The sequence below is a fragment of the Canis lupus genome, chromosome 9 (assembly GCF_003254725.2).
Source record: "Canis lupus dingo isolate Sandy chromosome 9, ASM325472v2, whole genome shotgun sequence".
Lineage (NCBI taxonomy): Eukaryota > Metazoa > Chordata > Mammalia > Carnivora > Canidae > Canis > Canis lupus.
The window spans coordinates 6,589,009-6,610,868 of record NC_064251.1 but is presented as its reverse complement, the minus strand read 5'-3'; the positions used below and the strand labels follow the sequence as shown (position 1 = coordinate 6,610,868).

The 21,860-nt window shown below is 48.9% G+C and overlaps 2 protein-coding genes across 4 annotated transcripts; both read right to left on the bottom strand.

Moving 5' to 3' along the window:
* Positions 1 to 325: 325 nt before the first annotated feature.
* Positions 326 to 10,209, bottom strand: LOC118355705 (CMRF35-like molecule 7). 2 transcript variants are annotated; one of them, XM_035720773.2, is made up of 4 exons: positions 10,039 to 10,209; positions 3,782 to 4,111; positions 2,269 to 2,350; positions 326 to 1,621 (listed from the first exon to the last, which is right to left on the bottom strand). In XM_035720773.2, the coding sequence occupies exons 1-4, from the start codon at positions 10,076 to 10,078 to the stop codon at positions 1,519 to 1,521; spliced, it is 555 nt and encodes a 184-aa protein (XP_035576666.1). In that variant the 5' UTR covers positions 10,079 to 10,209; the 3' UTR covers positions 326 to 1,518. The 2 variants fall into 2 exon arrangements, with proteins under 2 accessions (XP_035576666.1, XP_035576668.1); XM_035720775.2 differs by having other exon boundaries at positions 3,782 to 3,958.
* A 5,528-nt stretch (positions 10,210 to 15,737) lies between these two features.
* On the bottom strand, positions 15,738 to 20,439 carry LOC112672998 (CMRF35-like molecule 6). Of its 2 annotated transcripts, XM_035720771.2 has the most exons (6): positions 19,979 to 20,439; positions 19,173 to 19,496; positions 17,213 to 17,327; positions 16,744 to 16,835; positions 16,594 to 16,647; positions 15,738 to 16,079 (listed from the first exon to the last, which is right to left on the bottom strand). In XM_035720771.2, the coding sequence occupies exons 1-6, from the start codon at positions 20,037 to 20,039 to the stop codon at positions 16,045 to 16,047; spliced, it is 681 nt and encodes a 226-aa protein (XP_035576664.1). In that variant the 5' UTR covers positions 20,040 to 20,439; the 3' UTR covers positions 15,738 to 16,044. The 2 variants fall into 2 exon arrangements, with proteins under 2 accessions (XP_035576664.1, XP_035576665.1); XM_035720772.2 differs by lacking the exon at positions 16,744 to 16,835 and having other exon boundaries at positions 19,979 to 20,438.
* Positions 20,440 to 21,860: the final 1,421 nt, after the last annotated feature.

Genomic DNA, 21,860 nt, shown 5'->3' with positions numbered 1-21,860 from the left:
AAGTGCTCCTCCCATACCAAAAAAAAAAAGTTTGTAAAGTGATGGATTTGTTAATGAACTGGATTGCAGTGCTCATTTAACAAGGCATATAGATCTTTTTTTTAAAAGATTTTATTTATTTATTCATGAGACACAGAGAGAGGCAGAGACATAGGCAGAGGGAAAAACAGGTTCCCTGTGGGGAGCCTGTTGTGGGACCGGATCCCAGGACACAGGGATCATGACCTGAGCCAAAGGCAGACTCTTAACCACTGAGCCACGCAGGAGTCCCAGCATATAGATCTTAAATCATCATTTACGCCCCTTAAAAAAAAAATCACATGTACACCTTTAATATACACAACTTTATTTGTCAACTGTTGCTCAATAAAGCTTCATGGGACAACAAAGGGAAACATTCCAAACTGATGTGTTTGTGTGTTTTCGCACGTGGGTGGACATGTCTCAGATGGGGCTGTTCCTCCTCACGTGAAGTGATGCTACCTTCAGTGAGAGGACCCATGGCCTGTATGTAAGTTGCAAAGTGACCAAGTCCATCCAAATGGATAAAGGAAAAAACATCATTTATCTCAGACAATTTTAGTTATTAAGATCATCTAAACAAATTAATTATTATTATTTAAACATCATTATGTAGGAGAGGCAACATCCTTTCCCTCAGTTTTTCTGACTGCCCTCCCCAACCTTGAGGTGGTTTCTGAGGCCTAGCAGCCCCAAGGGAGAAGTGAACGTGGCTCCTTGGAAGCCTCAGGCCCTGATGGGTGGGGGACAGGGAGCTCAGGGAGCCAGGACAGAGGAGGAGGAGGAGGAGGGAGAGGGAGGAAAGCCAGCCCTGGAGCTGGGCCCACAGAGCCTCCTGGTCCCTCCTCTGCTCAGGGTACTCAGAGCAGTGTCCTCCCTGGACAGAGGGGATGCCCCAGAACTGGGAACCCACACAGATTCCCCTCTTTGGGGTGTGAGTGCATCCATCAGAGTTCTCATGGGCACAAGCCATCAAAATCCAACTCAACCGGCTTGAGAAAAAACCCTTTATGTATCAGAAGCTCAGACATGGCACATACTGAGCTGGTCTCAGGAGTGAAGGAGACCAGGGTGTGGGCAGTGCTTTGTGTCTCTGTCTGCACCCCTACTTCTTCTCTCTGTGCTTGGGTCCCTGGCCCTGTGCCCTGACTTCTTCCAGCAGAGAAGGCATGGCTTGAATTCCACCCCAACAGCTCCGACCATGAGCTTCAGCCCCATGGTGGGTAGGATGGGACATCCCACTCTCGAAGGAGTGGGAACAAGGCCATGGCACCTCAAAAGGGGCCCGAGTTGTGTCTCTGAGCTGTGCAGATTGTGGTGGAAGGGTTCCCGGCCAGCCCTTCAGTGTTTCCCGCCTCTGTCACTGCATCCTGAGGACCCAGAGGCATTTCTTTCACAGCCTGTGTCTCCTTTGGAAATGGGGTCCAGGGGCAGAAGGTTCTGCTCGTCCATCTGTCTAAAGGGTTGTGTCTTTGATGAGAAGATCAGAGGGCAAGTTCATATAGACGGTCTCTGCTGAGACCCCTTCAACCAAAGCACAGCAGCGACCAACAGGAGCAAGATCGGTACCTTCAGGAACACCAGGAGAATGTAGTGGTGCCTGCAAGAGGGGACAGAGCCATCAGAGCCCCAGGCCCCCGGCCCCATCACTCTCAGGGCCCCGACAGCATGGGGCATTGGCCAGCTAGGCAAAGCCTGCGACCATGGACCTGGCAGGCCTACGCCGAGACTCCCCATGAGCCTTCTCAGTGGCTCAACCATCAGGGTTCCTCAGAAGGACCTTCAGCCTGTTGGTTTTGCTTTGCTCTGGGCCCATCTTCCTTTCTGATGGCGCCTCCCGAGGCTCCCCTTCCCGAAGCAGCGCTGTAGGGTCACCCACGACAGGCTGCGCGCCTTTGCTGCTCCCATTAATGCCAGCTCAGGGTGGCTGAACCACACTCCTGCTCTGCAGCATCCGGTGCCTTGCACCGTGGAGATTTTGTCCTCTCTCTCCTCGCACACTCTAGGACATCAGGGCTTTTTTTCTTGACAACTGAATATAGAGAAAGATTCTGCAGAGCAGCTTCCTGGGGAGGGTGGAATGGGAGATGGGGGGTGAGGGGCGACACCGGCAGGAGCCAGTTGGCAGGATGGGAGTAGCTTTGGGCCTTGACCCTGGCTGTGACAGTTCTGGCAACCTGTGAGGGCACCGAAGCAGAGCAGGAGAGGCCCCAGGTAGGGGCAGGGTAAGGACGGAGGCCTACACACCTGATGTAGGAGCCAGATGACGTTCCTGCACGGCCGCTGGTAGTTGTCCTGGATTGCAGGCTGGCCTGGGTGCTCAGAACCCCTAGACACAGGCAGAGTCAGCTACAGGTTATGGGGACAGACAGGGGCTCATGTGTGGCTCCCGGTGCCCTGCCAGGCCCCCTGGGGAGCTCCCCTGCCCCTGGACTGGGAAGCTTCGTCTCTGGATACAGTGCCCAGGCTTCTCCCTTTCTGGTGAGTTTTCTTCTTCTTTTAAAAAATATTTTATTGATTTATGTTAGCAGGGGGCAGGTGGAGAGGCAGAGGGAGAGGGAGAGAATCTCAAACAGACTTTCCGATGAGCACAGAGCCCGATGCAGGGCTCCATCTCACTACCCTGAAATCATGACCTGAGGAGAAACCAAGAGGCAGAAGCTTAACTGACTCAGCGACCCAGGTGCCCTCTGCTGAGTTTTCTGAACCACCACTCAGTTACTCTCCATTGATTCAGATGTGGCGAGAAGAAATAAAAATGAATCAGGAGCACACACTGCAGTTGCTTCTGGGGAGAGAGATCTGGCTTTCCAGTTCTGTCTGCTTAGCCCTCTGGGTGGGACTTTCAGCCGGGGGGAGAACATCCCTAGTCCTTTCTGCTCAAGCAGCGCCTACTCTGGGCTCAAGGACAGATGGTTCTGGAAATGGGGTGCCCAGTTTTTGAGGTGGTAAGGAGGAGGAGGACTCAGGAGGACTGGTGGATAAGAGAGCACATTCAGGTTCAATCGTTAGCAATGGTTATGACAAATTAAACATCTTTATGGGAAACTGTGGTTACGATTTATGGTTGACTGCTTGGTCATGGATTCCTGAGACCAGCTTGGCACTGAGCATCCAGGACCTGTTTTTTAGTTGAGTCCTAGGCCTGAGGAGACCCCAGGACAGTTCGAGGGGTCCCTGACTTTGGCATAATGGCCAAAGCCTTCCTTTCTCTTCACAACATCCATAGTTACGTGAGCCCCTTCTTGGGTCCCTCTATCTCCTTGCTCACTCTTACGCAGCCAGGGAAAGTAGAGGACAGGGCGACTGGGGGCCCAGAGAAGAGAGGCACTGTTGGAGCTCCATCAGTTGGAACTACTCAAGGTTGTCGAAGATCCTGGGGTTCAGGGCTTCCCCAGGTGTCTCTCTTGACCCTCTGTGTAGTGATGGGTCTGGAGTGTGACTACCAGAGATTGACCACTACCTAAAGCAGTGCCCCAGGATCCTGTGCAGGCATCCAAGGTCCACCCATGCCAGGGCTGTTGGTCCCCAGGAGAGCTGGCCTGGGCCATGGGCAGTGAAGGGAGGGTCCATATCCCCACTCCCACCCTATAACCTGCCAGCCCTGCATGCATCAGTTGAATACCTCAGGTGACCTCAGAGACTGTGATGAGGACACTCAGGTACTCAGCCATTTTCCTTCTGCCCTTAGGAGTGAGAGCCCCTCACTCTTTCTGTCCTGAGCATGAAGGCCTCACTGTGTAGACAAGAAAATTCTTACCTGGGTCAATGGTCACTTTGATAGGTGCCCCAAGATCAGGTCCAGGTTTGCTAATCCCACACCAGTAAGTGTCTGTGTCACTTTGCCTGACCTCCTTCATGGTCACTGTGAGCAAGTGCTGTCTCTGGTTGTCCCTGATGGACACATGGTCTCTCTTCACTTCTTGCTCTGATCCTTCTGTTTGAACAAGGATGTCACATGATTTCCAGTATGCTCCACGACACCACCACTTCTTGTAGGTCTCCCATCCTGGTGTATAGTGACACTGCACGGTCACTGAGCCCCCCTCTAGGCCCCTCACGGACTCTGGGCCTTGGATGGAGACACAGCCTAGAAAACAGAATCCCAAGATACAACTCTCTGGAGCCAGGCCTGGCCCAGGAGCCCCAAGGGCTCAAGTGGCCCCAGTTCTTGTGTCCAGGGACTGAGCCAGAGTCCCGGCCTTTGCAGCTATCACCTAGCTGACCCCAGAGATCCGCCTCCTCTATCCAGCTTCCCCAATACCTCCCACGGTGATAATGTCCGACTTTTTTGGTCCTCACTTCCCTGGCCCCCTACTCACAGTGGTGACACTCTTGACTTTCTGACGCTGTTTTTCCTTAGCTTTGAAACTCGGTCCTCATCCACTTTCTTCCTTCTCCAACTGCTCATCTCCAAGGCCTCTACTGATTTCTCTTCCTCCCGCTTTAAATCTTGGCGCAAAAGTGGTGTGTTGCTAAATACTTAACAACTAGCCCTCTGGGGAAGAAAATCTCCATTTGTGGCATTTTCCAATTTCTCTAGGGTAAATAGTCCCACCCCAGTTGATCTCAGGCAGTCAGTGCAATGTTACTGGACACACAGCTGTGAAGAGTGGGTTCTTGTGAGCCCTGGAGCACCACAGGGGGCAGCCCGGTGGTCTCTCTCCAGGCCTCATTTTGTCCCACTTTATTATACCCCCATGGAGGGATTCTTTCTTTCTGTGATTTTGGTTATTGCCAACATGCTGATGATTCTCCCATTCCATGTCTGTGGCCCGCATTCTCCCCTTAGCTCCAGCTTACCATTTCCAAATACACACTGTCCATCTCCACCCCAAAGTCCATCGTCACAAGACTAAATCCACCCTAAACTTGTTCTGCTTCAGTATTTCCGCTCTCCAGCAGAGGGCTCACATGGCAGATAGCAAAGATAGCTGGGAGTGGGATGGGTTAGAGGCTCGCACAAGTGGACAGGGTATTGTGCTGCTCTGGGGATGGATTCCAGTCAAGCTGACTGAATGAGAGTGGACCAACACTCTTTGTCCCTGGCAATGACTTCTTGTACCTTGATCAAATGGAAGTGAACAAGCACAGAGAAGCAGAGAAGCACAGTGGACGTCTCTCCTGTCTTAGCCCCTCCTGACTAGCTTAGAGCTTCAGGGTCAGGCCAGGTGAGGGTATCTCCATGCGGCCACAGGAATCAGGTCTGTTGTACTGGGAAGGCGCACCTCCTCACACCCTGGACTGTCTCCCCAATGTTATTTTAGTTCACTTGAGGTTTTCATTTGTGCTCAGTAGAATCCTGCCCCCCAAAGATGTTGACATCCCAATCTCAAGAACATGTGAAGTGGGGCAATTATCCTAGAGTATTTAGTTGGGTCTGATGTCATCAGAAGGGTTCGTATAAGATGAAAAAAGACTCAGTGTCAGAGTAAGAGGGAGATTGGAAGAAGCCATGCTGCAGGAAGATGGATGAAGGGATTGTGAGCCAAGGAGCTTGGGCAGCCTCTGGAAGGTGAGCAAGCAGATTCTTCCCTAGAACCTTCAGAGGGAATACAACCTTGCCTACACTTTGATTTTAGCCAGTAAGATCATTTTGGACTTCTGACTTTCAGAACTGTAAGATGATAAGTTTTGTCATTTCAAGCCACGAAGTTTGTGGTCATTTGTTACAGCAGCCATTGGAAAGAAGCTTGGCTCAGCAGAACTAACTCTACTCTAGAGAACTTGGCATCTTCATTGATCCCGTCCTTCCCTTCTTCCTCTACAACTGATGGGTTAGCAATTTCGTTAACTCTACCTCAAAAACACTTCTCAAAATGATTTCCTTCTTTCCTCCCCTACTGTCATGGTTCGTGATGACAGTATGACATAGCAGAAAGAGAGTGAATTTGGACACAGAAAGGCACACCTACCACACATTACTTAGGAAGTCTTGGGTAAGCTACTTCGCTTCCCTGGGCCTTGCTTCTTCTCTATTTGCAAAATGGCTATGCTAATTTCCACTTTGCAGGTTGTTGTAAGACTTGGGTATGTGTCAAACTGCAGGTACCCTTTTGGGGGTTGCCCCATCAGTTGGAGCCTGTCACCACTCAGGAGCTCATCTGGTGCCCGGATCATGGCCGTAGCATCCAGAGAGGCTTCTCCAGCTCCTGCTGCACTCCATTCTCCAATGTCCTCTGCACATTACTGCTGGAGTTACATGCTGAAGTTGTCCCATCTTGGCCTCACCTGCACTTGTCATGAGCAGGATTTCAAGATCTTTTCTACAGCCACTCCCCACTGCCTTAGAATGATTTAAAACACTTTAGTCGGGCATTCAACTTTTCTTTTCCTTCTAGATCCAAGCTCTCTGTCCAGCACCATTTCCTGCTCTTCCCTGCCTTCTGCTGGACCCTATAGCCCACCCCTACTTTTCTCTTCTTCTGACTCTGATGTGCCCTTCCAGGTGCTATGTCACTGCTCATGTCCTTCCTTCTATCAAGAAACCCTTCTCTGAGCCCACCCCGCCTACAGGTCACCTTATTCCCTTTTCCAACCAGAACTACTTCCTCCCGTTGCTCCATATCCTTATAGGAACCTGAGTGCCACACAGATATTTTGTTACCATTACCAGTCTCTCTCTGTCTTCCTTACTAGGATGCTCTGCCCTGAAGGGCAGAGACTTTGTGTTTGTGTTTTCTTTCTCTTCCCCATTCCCAGTCCCCGTATCTGGAGGGTGGAGGTATCTGGATCCTGGAAGTTACTAATAAAGTTTATGATTGTTTTTGCAAAGGAGCTGGCTGTCATGATCTTGGACACAATCATTTTGATTCTGGCATGAATTACAATTTCCATACCAGGGGCCACTAAAGTGGAAGGCTGCCAATTGCAGGGCTAATGTAATACATGGTAGACTCTGGAAGCAAATTCAAATATCACTACTGGGAGATCAAGCTAATAAATAACTGTTTACCCATACCATGTTAAAAGAAGAAGACACATCACAAATAATAATAGGGAAGATGTCCCAGATACGTTATTATTAGGTTCTTAAAATATAACAGAGTGTTTGGATTCCACTTCTATGGTTTTTCTGCAGTGCATGCATAGAAAAAAATAGGGCAATAGGTGTTGTAAACTCTTAATAGCATTCTGTGCTGAAACTGGGGTTTGGGGGGGGGAATTTCACTGTTTAAGTCATACATTTCTAGTATGTGAAAAATGTTTATAATTACCTGATAAAAACAACTAGGAAGAGATTTTAATAATTGAAGACTCAATTAGGAAAAAAAGTTGCTAAGAGACAGTAATCAGTGTCAATGAAAATCAAATACAAGAGTCAACATTTTCCTTCTTAAGACAATACAGACAACACAGCTATGATCCAAAGTTGGGTCAGTGAAGATGGTATTTGCCAATAATCATAAACAGGATTAGAGACATTGTTGACTCAAAATAGAAGTTCATCAATTCCAACTTTGCAAATTTAATCTGGCAATAAAGCATTCATAATGTGATTAGGTTTGTTTAAAAATATGTGGGAAGTTTTCATAAACACAGACTGTGATAGATGGAACTACTAATCAGTGTTTTTTTTTTTTAAGATTTTATTTATTTATTCATGAGAGACACAGAAAGAGAGAGAGGCAGAGACGCAGGCAGAGGAAGAAGCAGGTTCCATGCAGGGAGCCCGAGGTGAGACTTGATCCTGGGTCTCTAGGATCACTCCCTGGACTGAAGGCGGCGCTAAACTGCTGAGCCCCCGGGGCTGCCCCGTAATCAGTGTTTTGTCGAGAGTTGGTCTGAAGGAAAATGGAGATGCTAGGAGAGCAGTCGGCTGGAAGCAGGGCTCAGGAACAGGGCATAAAAGCATACAGCTGTTTGAATCTCAATTTTTCCTTTCCCTGACTCTGAGATGTAACCTCTCTCCTTCTTGTCAATCCTTTGGGAAAGTTTGCCACACATGCACAATCCTTGTGTGAATAATCTTGTGTCAGAGTCACTAAAATAGTTGAGCTCCCTATCTGGGTTGATAGCAAGGCAATCAAGTGGAAAGTTCAGAGCAGAGGGGCTCATGGGGGTGCGGAACGTATTAGGGGGTTTGAGCCCACCTTGTTTTGCACAGATGGGACAGGCATCCCTGCTGGTGTCCCCATGCATCTGTGCCAGCTCAAGCTCTGAAGAGTAATTTCTGGGATACAAGTCTGTTCTTCTGTTCCTCCACTTACAAACACTTACCAAGTGCCCATCTATGCCAGTGCCCTACCTTCCTCTCAGGGCTGCTGCAGGACTGTGTAATGGAGCAGACAGGAACATCCTCCCGGAATTTGAGTCATTCTGACTTCACCTCATCCACTTTCTCTCCTTTTCATTTCACAGAAGTAACCCAGAGCACCTAATGGTGGTCTGTTAGTGGGGTGGCTTTCTTGCATCACTGACCTATTTCACTCCCTTCCCTCCTGAACTTACAGAGTTGGAGGAGGAGAGACACCCTGCCCTATCTCTGCAGCCAAGCCCACCCTGCCCAAAGCCAGAGAGCAGCCACTGTCGTCTCAGCCTTCAACTAGGGCAGAAGACTTTTGGGTGGGTGTGTACATATAAGGGCCACTGTGTGTGTATGTGTATGCATGTGAATGCATGAGCACACAGATGTGAATGGGGGCATGACTGCATGTGAGTGTGTGCATCTGACTTCATTGTGTGGATGTGTTGTGTGTGGGAACCCGGGCAGTTTACCCTTCCCCTTGGCCTCTGGGTGAGCTGGATATTGGGATTAAGAGAGGGGGCAGATGGGGGTTTCTGAACTCAAATGCAAAGCTAGAGTCCAGGGGGAGAGGCAGACAATCTGAACTGCTGTCTTTGGGAATTCTGGGCCATTTGGAGTCCTGCCTAGGGAGCATAGTGTTCACAGAGAAGCCGCTGCCCTCTCCATCCATCTATAGATATCAGCACGGGGCTTCTCTGCCACCGATAAAATCAGCAATGGCAAGGTTAATTCTAGAATGACCCCAGATCTCATCTATTTACATCTGATCTGCATAGCAGGGTCTCACAACATTATAACCAGGAAGGGTGTAGAGACCTTCCATTCACACTAGAAATCCAGGTCTTAGAACAATGAGGGACTTGCCCATGTCATGTGCTGCTGTCAGGACTGGAACTCCAGTCTCCCAACTCCCTGACGAGGCCCTTTCTTGGGAATCCCTGTGGACCAGTCTGTTTTGCTAGATGGTCCGCCTCCTGGCTCATAAAGGAGGCTGTATGTGGCCCACAGATATGGCATGCAGTGTGCAAACTTTTGGACTGACCCCAATGTCTTCTCAGTGTATGCAGTGGCTTTCCACAGAGGAAAAGATACATGACCCCTTCCCATCTCCCACCTGGGTTCCTGAGCAATCTTCTCTTAAAGTCTCAGTTCCTGGGCATGCCATCCATCCAAGGGTCTTCTTATTTTGTCTTGTGTGCTTCCAACCTCATGGCCAACCAGTCTCCCCCAGGGTCCCCTGAGCACTGAGGCCCCGGTGCATGAATGGACCATCCTTTCTCAAGCCTCCATATCCTGGCCAAGCAGTCCCCTCTCTCTGAAATGCTCTTCTCCCTTCTCTGCTTGAAGGGCTGATCCCTTTCTTCAAGGCTCATCAAATGGATGGTGTCTATGTGGCTGTCTGCAGCTCCTTTAGCCAGACCTGCTTGGGCCTCTGAGCACACCTCCATCGATGCCTCATCATATCCTGTCACTGGTTGCTGTTTATTTGCACGTCTCACCCACTGAGCTGTCTGGAGTCTTCTTTTTAATGGCCAATTCTGTTTCTTTTTTCCCTTCAAGTCCTCAAGGCCTGGTGCATGTCTGGCATAAAGTAAGAACCCAGTGTTCTTAAGGAGTCCTTAAACCCCATTCAGCGTTTCTGGATAAATTACCAAAGCCACCTCTTATTTTCCCAGGTACAGCACCTCCCTCTCTGCCTGGACTAGCTCTCGGCCCCCTGCCCCACCCCACGGGTACCAGGTCCCTGGGGCCTCCCCCACCAAGCTCACCTGGGAGGCTGAGCAGGAGAAGAACTGGCTGCAGCTGCATGGTCCTGCCTCCCGGGCTCCTGGCCCCTCTGACTGACAACTGGAGAGCACACTCAGATCCCAGCTGGACTCTCACAACTTGGCCTGAGGCCACGCTTGCACTTTGTTTGTCTGGACTGCCTTTGCATATTCTGACCCATTTACTTCCTCTTGTAGAGTATTTCCTGTCTTTAATTATTCAGCAAATTGAGTGTCATTTCTTGGAAGGGCTGGGGGAATATGTGTCTTATTACACTTTTCCATTACAAAGGAAAGAGGAGACTACATATGTGGAGTGAGGAGTGGGGAGGGGCAGGATGAGATGTATCTGCAAATGGGGCAGAGCAAAGGGCATCTGGCCTACCACGCTTTGGGTCAGGAGGTATAGTAGTCTGGGTATCAACTCCAGAAATGTTTCTCTACCACAACAATGGGTCCCAGCAGCAGGAAACAGCAACTCCTTCCCACTCAGGTGTCACATAAGCAAGCTTGGCATACTTGGAGATGCATTTGTTCAGGTGTTATAACCAACAGCATAAAAGTACAGGTTGGAGGACTGGACAGGCCTGGTCTCTAACCCCAAGCACCACTTACTAGCGATGATCATGGACAACTTACTGAACTTTTCTGAGTCTCAGGTTTGTTTCTATAAAATGGACTCATAAGAGTTGTCATGGGAATTAAATGAGAAAAAGTATGTGAAGCTCTGAGGACACAATCCTGGGATAGGGCTAACACCCTACATTTGTATTCGTGCCCTGGACAAAACTTCAGATGTTAGATGAAGAGTTGCATAAAATAGGCCCAAGGCAGGAGACTGAGATAGCCTGGGTTTCCTCATTAGTAATAAGACAAATTCTGGCCTTAACTTGATATAATTTAGTTAAGATCCTGATTTATAACCCAGTAGCTAAAATTCTTGAAGAAAACCTTTGGGAAGCACATAAAGGTACTTCTTCCCTGGTGTCCAGGGCCGGCTATGGAGGGAGGAGGTCTTCCTGGAGGTCCTATAGTTGGGGGCACAATCAGAAGGGCTAAGAGGAGGAAGAAGGCTCAGACCTGTAGTGATGCAAATCATATTATACGTAGAAATCAAAACAGTATGGGATCAGCATAAAAGCATATCGATCAGAATTGAGGGCCACCTGCCTTTTGATCTCGGGGTCATGAGTTCAAGCCTCATGTTGGGTGTGGAGATTACTTAAATAAGTAAAACTTTAAAAAACGATGTAGATCAGCATTGAAAGCCTACAAAATAAACCCCTACATATAAAGTCAACTAATGTTTGACAAGGGAGGCAAGAACAGCTAATGGAGAAAAGGATTATCTCCTCAAGAAATGGTGATAGGAAAACTGGAGAACCATTTGCAGAAGAATGAAACTGGACCCCTCACAAATATTAACTTAAAATGGATTAAGACATAAACCTAAGAACCAAAACTGTGACATTCACAGGAGAAAACGGGAAAAAAAATCCATGACCTTGGTCTTGACAACAATTTTTGAATGTGATACCAAAAGCACAAGAAACAAAAGCAAAGATTAATAAGTAGGACTGCATCAGATTAAAAACTTATGGGGCAGCCTGGGTGGCTCAGGGGTTTAGCGCCACCTTCAGCCCAGGGTGTGATCCTGGAGACCTGGGATCTAGTCCCACATCGGGCTCCCTGCATGGAGCCTGTTTCTCCCTCTGCCTGTGTCTCTGGCTCTCTCTCTCTCTCTCTCTGTCTCTCATGAGTAAATAAATAAAATCATTAAAAAATAAATAAATAAATAAATAAATAAATAAATAAATAAAAGCTTGTGCCCAGCAATAGAAACAATGAAATAAAAAGATAACCCTCAGAATGGGAGGAAATATTTGCAAATCATATATCAGATAAGGGGTGAATATATCCCAAATATATAAAAAGCTCATACAACTCACTAACAACAACAACAACAACATAACAACTCCTAATAATATGATTGGGCTGGGTTTTTAAAAAATATGTGGGTGGGGAGTGTCTGAGTGACTCCACTGGTTGGGTGGCCGACTCTTGATTTCAGCTCAGGTCATGATCTCAGGGTCCTGGGATGGAGCCCTGCATTGCGCTCTGCACTCGGTGGGGAGTCTGCTTGAGATTCTCTCTCTCCCTCTCCCTTTGCTCTCTGTCTTTCTCATCAATCAATCAATCTTAAGAAAATAAATAAAAAATAAAAAAAATATTTGCAAAATTTTCATAAACACAGGCTGTGATGAGTGGAATTATTTATCCTGTCTAAATGTTTTGTCAAGAGTTGGTCTGAAGGAATCTTGTCTCACATTTAGATCTTTCATCCATTTTGAGTTTATCTTTGTGTATGGTGAAAGAGAGTGGTCTAGTTTCATTCTTCTGCAAGCGGATGTCCAATTTTCCCAGCACCATTTCTTGAAGAGACTGTCTTTCTTCCAATGGATAGTCTTTCCTCCTTTATCGAATATTAGTTGACCATAAAGTTCAGGGTCCACTTCTGGATTCTCTATTCTGTTCCACTGATCTATGTGTCTGTTTTTGTGCCAGTACCACACTGTCTTGATGACCACAGCTTTGTAGTACAACCTGAAATCTGGCATTGTGATGCCCCCAGGTATGGTTTTCTTTTTTAAAATTCCCCTGGCTATTCGGGGTCTTTTCTGATTCCACACAAATCTTAAAAAAAATTTGTTCTAACTCTCTGAAGAGGGGGATCCCTGGGTGGCGCAGCGGTTTAGCGCCTGCCTTTGGCCCGGGGCGCGATCCTGGAGACCCGGGATCGAATCCCACGTCGGGCTCCCGGTGCATGGAGCCTGCTTCTCCCTCTGCCTGTGCCTCTGCCTCTCTCTCTCTCTCTCTCTGTGTGTAACTATATAAATAAATAAAAATTAAAAAAAATAACTCTCTGAAGAAAGTCCATGATATTTTGATAGGGATTGCATTAAACGTGTAAATTGCCCTGGGTAACATTGACATTTTCAAAATATTAATTCTTCCAATCCATGAGCATGGAATATTTTTCCATCTCTTTGTGTCTTCCTCAATTTCTTTCAGAAGTGTTCTATAGTTTTGAGGGTATAGATCCTTTACATCTTTGGTTAGATTTATTCCTAGGTATCTTATGCTTTTGGGTGCAATTGTAAATGGGATTGACTCCTTAATTTCTCTTTCTTCAGTCTCATTGTTAGTGTATAGAAATGCCACTGATTTCTGGGCATTGATTTTGTATCCTGCCACGCTACCGAATTGCTGTATGAGTTCTAGCAATCTTAGGGTGGAGGCTTTTGGGTTTTCTATGTAGAGTATCATGTCATCGGCGAAGAGGGAGAGTTTGACTTCTTTGCCAATTTGAATGCCTTTAATGTCTTTTTGTTGTCTGACTGTTGAGGCTAGGACTTCCAGTACCATGTTGAATAGCAGTGGTGAGAGTGGACATCCCTGTCTTGTTCCTGATCTTAGGGGAAAGGATCCCAGTGCTTCCCCATTGAGAATGATATTTGCTGTGGGCTTTTCGTAGATGGTTTTTAAGATGTCGAGGAATGTTCCCTCTATCCCTACACTCTGAAGAGTTTTGATCAGGAATGGATGCTGTATTTTGTCAAATGCTTTCTCTGCATCTAATGAGAGGATCATATGGTTCTTGGTTTTTCTCTTGCTGATATGATGAATCACATTGATTGTTTTACGAGTATTGAACCAGCCTGTGTCTCGGGGATAAATCCTACTTGGTCATGGTGAATCATTTTCTTAATGTACTGTTGGATCCTATTGGCTAGTATCTTGTTGAGAATTTTTGCATCCATGTTCATCAGGGATATTGGTCTGTAATTCTCCTTTTTGGTGGGGTCTTTGTCTGGCTTTGGAATTAAGGTGATGCTGGCCTCAGAACGAATTTGGAAGTACTCCATCTCTTTCTATCTTTCCAAACAGCTTTAGTAAAATAGGTATGGTTTCTTCTTTAAACGTTTGATAGAATTCCCCTGGGAAGCCATCTGGCCCTGGACTTTTGTGTCTTGGGAGGTTTTTGATGACTGCTTCAATTTCCTCCCTAGTTATTGGCCTGTTCAGGTTTTCTATTTCTTCCGGTACAGGTCTTTACTTGCAAGCACTTACTGAGCACCCACTCACCAATGCCTTCGACAAGTTTATTATTTATTTATTTATTTTAATTTTAATTTTATTTTATTTTTATTGGAGTTCAATTTTCCAACATATAGCATAATACGCAGTGTTCATCCCACCAAGTGCCCCCATCAGTGCCCATCACCCAGTCACCCCAACCCCCTGCCCACCTTCCCTTCCACTAGACAAGTTTAGAGTCCCCCTAACAGTGCACACAGGTTTCCACTCCTTCACATTCTCGCTGAAGCTTGCTCTCTCCTGTTTTTTTTGGTGATAGCCATTCTGACAGGTGGAAGCGATGTCTCATCATGGTTTTGATTTGCCTCTCCCTGACAAGAAGTGATGTTGAGCACCTTTTAATGTACCTGTTGCCCATTTGTATGTCTTCTTTGGAAAAATGTCTATTTGGTTCCTCTGCCCAAGTTTTTGTTTAATAAAAAGATTTTATTTATTTATTTGACAGAGAGAGAGAGAGAGCAAGCACAAGGAAGGGGAGCAGTGGAGGGAGAGGGAGAAGCAGGCTCCCTACTGAGTAGGGAGCTGATGTGGGCTCCATCCCAGGACTGTGGGATTATGACCTGAGCTAAAGGCAGATGCTTAACAGACTGAGCCACCCACCCAGGTTCCCCCTGTTGTATTTCTTGAGAGAGAGAGAGAGAGCATGAGTGCAGAGAGAGGGACGGAGAGAGAAGGAGAGAGAATCTTACGTCCCATGCTCAGTGAAGTCCAACATGGAACTTGATGAGGCACTTAATCTCATGACTCTGAGATCATGACCTGAGTCAAAATCAAGAGTCAGGGACACCTGGGTTGCTTGGGGGTTGAGTGTCTGCCTTTGGCTCAGGTCGTGATCCCAGGGTCCTGGGATCAAGTCCCGCATCAGGCTCCCTAAGGGGAGCCTACTTCTCCCTCTGCCTATGTCTCTGCCTTTCTCTGTGTCTCTCATGAATAAATAAATAAAATCGTTTTTAAAAAATCAAGAGTCAGATGCTTAATCCACTAAGCCACCTCTCTCTGCCCATGTTATAATTGGATTGGCCAAAGGATACAAACTTTTGATTATAAGATGAATATATTCTGGAGACCTAATGCATAACATGGTGACTACAGTTAATAATAATTATTATACACTTAAAAGATGCTAAGAGAGCAGATCTTAAATATTCTCACCACAAAAAAGAAATGGTAGTGATGTGGCACGATGGAGATGTTAGCTAACCCCACAGTGGTAACCAATTTGCAATATGTGTGCATCAACAACACGCTGAACCTTCATACCACATAATATGTCAGTTGTATCTAAATAAATCTGGAAAAAATAAAATAAACTTGAGGACCATTAAAAAATACATGTATATAGTTTGAAAATATGTATGCATATATGTGGCAACCTCATGAAGAAAACTAGGAGAAAATGAATCTAAAATTCATAGTGGTTTCCTCAGAGAGGACCTTGGGGCTTCAGAAATATTAACAGTGTTTTTTACTTTTTTTTTTTTTTTTTTTTTTTTAGTGTTTTTTTTACTTAAGCTGTGAGGTGGGCACCCGAGGGTTGAAGTGTATTTGGAATTTAAGGAGTGTGCATTTATTGGGAACATTCTCAATGTCTATGATACATTGCAGCAAAAGTCACAAAAATGTTTACAGAGTATTCTGATGGGAATACAGACAATGGCTGGATGAATTGTTCAGAGGGCCATTCCTATCCATCAGAGGGACTGTGTTCTGGGCGGGTCGCAGTGGGTGGGTCTTGGTGTTACTGGTTTTCATTATCAGGTGGTCTCCGCCTCCCCACAGAGCCCTTCTGAGGTCTGTTCACCTAGAGAACAGCACTGAGGAAGCCCAGGAGCAAGGGCACCTCCAGGAAGATCAGGAGCAGGAAGTAGATCCTGCTGAGCAGGGACCTGTAGGGGACACGGGGACAGACAGTGAGCCACACATCCTCAGGTAGAGGCCTGGTACCCTCCACTGTCCTTCTGTCCCTGGGCCCATGTCCTGAGGCCACAGCAGTCCACACAGAGATCAGTCCCAGGTGGGTCCATGGGCAGGGCAACCCCACACTACAGACCACTCCCGTGACCCTCAGGCTAAGAACTGCCCTTGAGACAGGACTGTGGATGCGGAAAGGGCCCGGCCACTGGAGTGACATGAGGGACACGCCAGGGAGTGGGTGGGACCTTGGCTGGGAATTGAGGTCTACCTAAGCCCTCCCCATTTGGGGGTTACTCTGTGTGGGGGACAGACATCAGTGTCAAGGTTATTGTTTGATGTTTGCTCTTCCATAAACAGTATTTCCCAGGAGGGATTGGAAATGTTTGCCTCAGTCCCAGGGAGCATCTGGCGCCTGTGCGGTGCCTCTAAAAGGTTAGCCTTAAAATTCAGTGGGTGGAGATGGAAGGAAGGAATGACCTCACTCACCTCTCCCCTCCGTCAGAGGCCTGGTCTTCAACAGGATGACTCTCCATCCAGGGCCTGTGGGGGAAGCAGGGGAGAGAGTGCAGGGGTCACTGAGCCCCAGAGCACCTGGCCTGGGCCAGGATCTGAAGGCCCCCTTTGGAAAACACTTACACTTGCTCTTTCCTGTCCCTGGAGACTGATTTCTGCAGGCACCTGAGAGCTGGCTCCTCAATCCTGCAGGACTCCAGGGAAATGTCCTCTCCCTGGCAAGGCCTCTCTGATCATTGTGTATTAGATAACGATCCTGCCACCTGTCACCCTCCCACACATGCTCTCCCAGACTCATCTGTCCTATTTCCCCCAAGCATTCATCACAAACTGGCATACTTCGAATGATGAATGTGCTGACTTCTTCACTGTGCGAATTTCCCAACTTTTGTCAGAGCAGGGTTGTGTCTAGGTGGCCCAGAGCCGTGTCCTCAGAAGAGCGGCGGGCACTTGTAGGACTTCCACAATTAGACGTGGAATTACTAAAGAAGTGAGGGACCTAGGTCAAGAGAGCCCCACCCCCATTCTTCACCCCTCCGCGTTGCCTAGAGAGCACCCTGGTGTCAGAAATCTCCAGTTGCTGGCCCCTTACCCAGGACGTTGCCTGCTGTTGGAGGTCTCCTGTGGGGTTGCGGTGCTCCACGTGGATGCTGGAAGGATCGTAGAAAGAACTGAGGTGCTGGTGGGCCTCCCAGAACTGGGGTCTCCTGGGAGAGAGGGAGAAACCCATGTCAGGCCTGCAGTCTTCCCCCAGGCTCCCCCTCTCTGTCTGCTGTGAGGTTCTGACTCACAGAGTTCCGGTCACTCAGGCCACCTGGACAGATGTCCTGGCTTTGGCATCCCCCCACAGCTATGCCCAGGCCTGACTGGGACTTGGCCCTTCCCTTGATCCACCCTCCAGGGGTGCACCCTGGCCAGGTGGACACTTTCAGATGCAGAGTCATCCTGCTTCCTGGGGAACATGAGAGTGTGTGGAGAGAGCAGCTGGGTCCGGTCTCAGCCACACCACACCTTGTTTACCCCAGCAGAGGATGGGGTGAGGTTTAGTCTGTAGAGATGGATCCAGAGTGTGGGGTGGGGTAGGGTGCGGCAGGGTCCTCAGGCATGGCTATGTCTGGAGTGAGGGTCACAAAGCAAGGCACTCAGCAGAGTCTACACTGAATGAGTCGACCCTGGCACTCAATGACTAGGCCCCTGAATTGTCAGCCAGGCCTGGGAACCTGGGTGGCCACTGGACAGTCCTCTCTGGGGTAGGGAATGACCCGAAAGAAAGATCTAGAGGGACAGACATACACCCAGTGTACCCCATAGAAAGAAGTCTGTCTTGAAGCCAACTGGACAAAGGTGTTTCCCTCGAAGGGCAGGTGGTGTCCATGGACACTCAGCTCCTCACTGTTAAACAGGAATCCACAGAAGGCATGGGAGGGAAATGTCCCGTGTGAGAGAAACAAAGACCTACAGAAAGGACCCCAGAGGAACCAGAGAGAAATTCAGAATAAGAGCACAAGATACAAATCTACAGCCTTAGATGGATGACCTCCCTGCAGGTCTTAGGCAGCAAAAACAGAGTTCTAGTAAAGAAGAACTATTGGGACACCTGGGTGGCTCAGTGGCTGAGTGTCTGCCTTTGGCTCAGATTGTGATCCTAGGATCCTGGGATCAAATCCTGCATCGGGCTCCCCACAGGGACCCTGCTGCTCCCTCTGCCTGGGTCTTTGTGTCTCTCATGAATTAAAAAAAAAAAAAAAAGAAACTATTTGCAGCACATGGAAGTATATTTGGGGTCATAGGACCTGAAAACTCATTTTTCTCATCCTTCTTCTCCTTTGTCTGCGGGGGGAATTTTAGGGGAATCTCTGGGCTCCCTCCTGTGGGGACAAGGGGCCAGAGGGGGAGGGAAGGGTCAAGCTGGAGGGGCTGAGTGGTCCCCAAATGGTCACAGTAGCCCTCTCTCGAGGCTGCAGCAGACCCCCCAGGATCAGAGCTGTGAGGCTGGAGCCTCATGAACCATCCATGACCCAGTCATGTCCAGGCGCAGGGGCAGCCAGTAAGGGAAGGGAGGAAATGCCCTAGGGGTCCTAGGGAAGACAGAGTGAGGTCCAGGGAGAGACTCGGGTCCCCTTGAGCGAGGACAGGACCCTTGTTAAGACAGGAAGGCAGCCATCCCCAGACTCAGGGCCATTCCCACTCATCCCCCCGTGAGAGCTTTAGGGGTGAGAGTGTGTCGGGACGTAGTGTACAGAGGCACCAAGGACAACCAGACATGTGCATGTGCATGTTGAGTGTGCAGACAACACAATGCGCACATGCACAAATGCACCCATGCCTAGACATGCACACGCACATATAACAGATTCCACACATGGACACACACACACACATAAGGACATATACATGCACGTCCGGGGTGTCCTGCATCACCGACCCCAGCCTCACCCCGCTTTTCTCTCCCACATCCCACTACTCTCCTGACAGAGGCAGGGTGATCAGCCCGGTCTCAGGTAGCCCAGGTGCTGGTGCTGGTGCTGGGGGAGGGGGTGTACGCAGCTCACCTGGGGTCACAGACACCACAACGGAGAAGGTGGGGTCAACCCACAGTGTGTCGATCCCACACTTGTATGTTCCTGCATCACCTTCTGTGAGGTTCTTCAAGGTCACTGTGAAGGTGAGGTCTGCAGGATGGTCCCTGATGGACACGCGGCCTTTCGTCACTTCTCTCTGTGACTCTGTGGTCTCCACGATCTTCTTCCACACACATGGGCTTTTGCACCAGTATTTGTCATGGTCTCTGAATCCCTCCTTGTACTGACACCGCACGCTCAGGGATCCCCCCACGGTGCCCGACACGGAGTCGGGGCCACGCAGAGACGAACAGCCTGGAAAACACAGCCGAGTGTGGCCCCTCAGCAGATGGGCCTGGGTTAGGGGGATCTGGGGACAAGGTGATCCTTGAGTCCCTTGAGGGCCCTCAGGGTCTGGCAGAGGCCTTTCCTGAGACCAGAGGGAGGGGAAGTAGCTCCCCCATCACTGAGAGGCACAAGGAGAGGGTGTCCGTGGCATGGGTGTGTGTGTGATGCACTGAGACGTCATTTCTGACCGTGACACCATGGGTAAGGGTGGTCCTCTCGTCACTGCTGCTCTGTCCTGAAGAGTGGACACGACTCACCTGCTTAGGCACTGAATCTTCCTGTCACTGCTGAGGCCATGTTGGCTGATCCTAGAATCTTCTCTGCTCTCCTGCCTTCCCCCTACATCCACCTTCCCTCCCTTTGGGCCGCCCTGCATCCACACTCCCCCTGCCTCCCTCCCTCACTCCCACTTGGGGCAGACTTCCCTGCCAGGGCTTGGCCCCACTCACCTGGAACCTGCAGAAGGAGCAGAGCTGCAGGTAGCCACACCATCCAGTCCCACGTGGTCATGTCTGCAGCACAGCTGTCACCCCTGCAATGCCAGGTACCCGGGGGGTACCAATTTCAAGCCTCCAAAACAGAGGATCTGGTGTCCACACCCCACTTCTGCTTTCTCAGCCCTCTTTGCTTCCTCATCCAACCTGTCATTGTTCTCCACAACCTTCTTCCACGATGACTCAAGCTGCTTGGGTGTATGAAGTTCAGGGAGGGAGGAGCACAGGCTGAGAAAGAGCCCTGGACCTAGTGACTCAGGCACCTCTCAATCCCAATGACGGGAAGGCTCCAGAGCCAGGTCCAGGACTGGACTGGGATTGCTGAACCTTCCACAGCCCACAGCTGCTCCTCCCACGGTCCACACCCACTGCACACAGTGGAGGCTTTCCTCCTCATTGGAACTTCCGTACCTTGTGACACATCACTTCCTTTAGCAAGACGGACCATGTCCAGGGTGGATCCCAGAGCAGCCCATCCTCTCCGCCCTCAGTGGTGATCACATTGGTATTAGGATCCCGCAGCCTGCAGCTCCAAGCACCCACAATCCACATGGGACATCTGTTCTCCTCTGGCCACAGAAGTTGACACTGTGATCTCAGATGCTTTCAAAGGTCCCATTTTGGTTCTGGGTTCCCAAGCAGGGTACAAATCCCTCAGGCTGTGCTTCCCTCCTGTGCGTTTCTCTGTTTTCCAGACACAGATGTAGAGTGATGTCACCAACCCCATGAGCACCTCCCTTTTGATTTCTTCTTCTTTTTTTTTTAATTTTTTTTTTTTTATTTCTTCTTCTTTGGGAAGTCCACGCTACTGTGACTCACAGGGCAGAGTATTGAGAATGGACAAGAGTGACCAGAGATGGAAGGTGCTGATGGGGCGGTGGGGACATGGGACGGTGAGACTAGGCTCCTCCTCTCCATCCAATGGCCCAAGGGGGTGGTTGTGTAATGAGAGGGTGGTCTGCCAAAGCACTGCCTGCCAGGATCCCTTTTGGTTCAGAGAGGTGACGAGGGCGTCTTCCAGGTGCAGAGATAAGGAATGTTCCTCTCCAGGAGGTGGGAAGGCGGGTCTGTCCTAACTTAAATTGGTTCATTCTCATGACCTGATGGGTTTGGGGTGAGGTTGCCCTAGAAATGGCAGGGAGGCAGGTCAAGGTGCCACACCCAACATCTTGCCTGGGCTATGCCAGCTTCTGAACCTTGTCATGCACAACCAGATCCATCAATTCCCCCGAAACGCTCTCTCCCCAGATCTGCTCTTCCTCCACACTCTTACCCAGATCAAAGGCAACAATACTCCCAGGGCTTCCTCTCTCTGCCACTCCCCCCGAATGCTTATTCTGGAGCTCTCCATCTGCCCATATGCCCTCTTCCTCCTGACATCACAACTGTCCTTTATCTTCTCAGTGCAATGGTGACATCCCTGTTCTTCTCAGTTCACTCATGCCTGGTCCTTCCTCTTTTCCATTTATCAGCAAGAGAACACTTGTCAGTATACCCTGGACACCTTTTGTCCTACACCATTCAAATGAAACCCACTCTCCTTGCTTGGCTTACACAGCCTGAGTGGGTCTGGCCACGGCCATGTTTGCAGTTCCGTCTTGCTCCCAACCCCAAGCGGCCTGTGCTCCAACCACAGTGCCCGACCTTCCCCAGGGCTTTACCATCTGCTTGTTCCTCTCTCTGGACCCTTTGCCCAATTCTTCTCACTGCTCTTTCCTTCTTACTCTTTAGATTTCACCTTGGATGTCACTTCTTCAGCAAGTCCTTCCAGATCACTCTTCCAAGGGGTCACTCTGTTATCCCAATCACCGACCCCTGTTTGGTTCCTCCATAGTTC

Bases quoted from the DNA above. Each gene is read 5' to 3' on its own strand.
- LOC112672998 (XM_035720771.2), bottom strand. From the start codon at position 20,039: ATGACCACGTGGGACTGGATGGTGTGGCTACCTGCAGCTCTGCTCCTT. The intron at 19,497-19,978 runs GTGAGTGGGGCC...TGTGTTTTCCAG, and splicing joins GCTCCTTCTGCAGGTTCCAG to GCTGTTCGTCTCTGCGTGGC. The intron at 16,080-16,593 runs GTGAGTGAGGTC...TGTCCCCTACAG, and splicing joins GCCTCTGACGGAGGGGAGAG to GTCCCTGCTCAGCAGGATCT.
- LOC118355705 (XM_035720773.2), bottom strand. From the start codon at position 10,078: ATGCAGCTGCAGCCAGTTCTTCTCCTGCTCAGCCTCCCAG. The intron at 2,351-3,781 runs GTAAGAATTTTC...GCCTGTGTCTAG, and splicing joins CAAAGTGACCATTGACCCAG to GGGTTCTGAGCACCCAGGCC. The intron at 1,622-2,268 runs GTGTGTAGGCCT...CCCCTCTTGCAG, and splicing joins TCATCTGGCTCCTACATCAG to GCACCACTACATTCTCCTGG.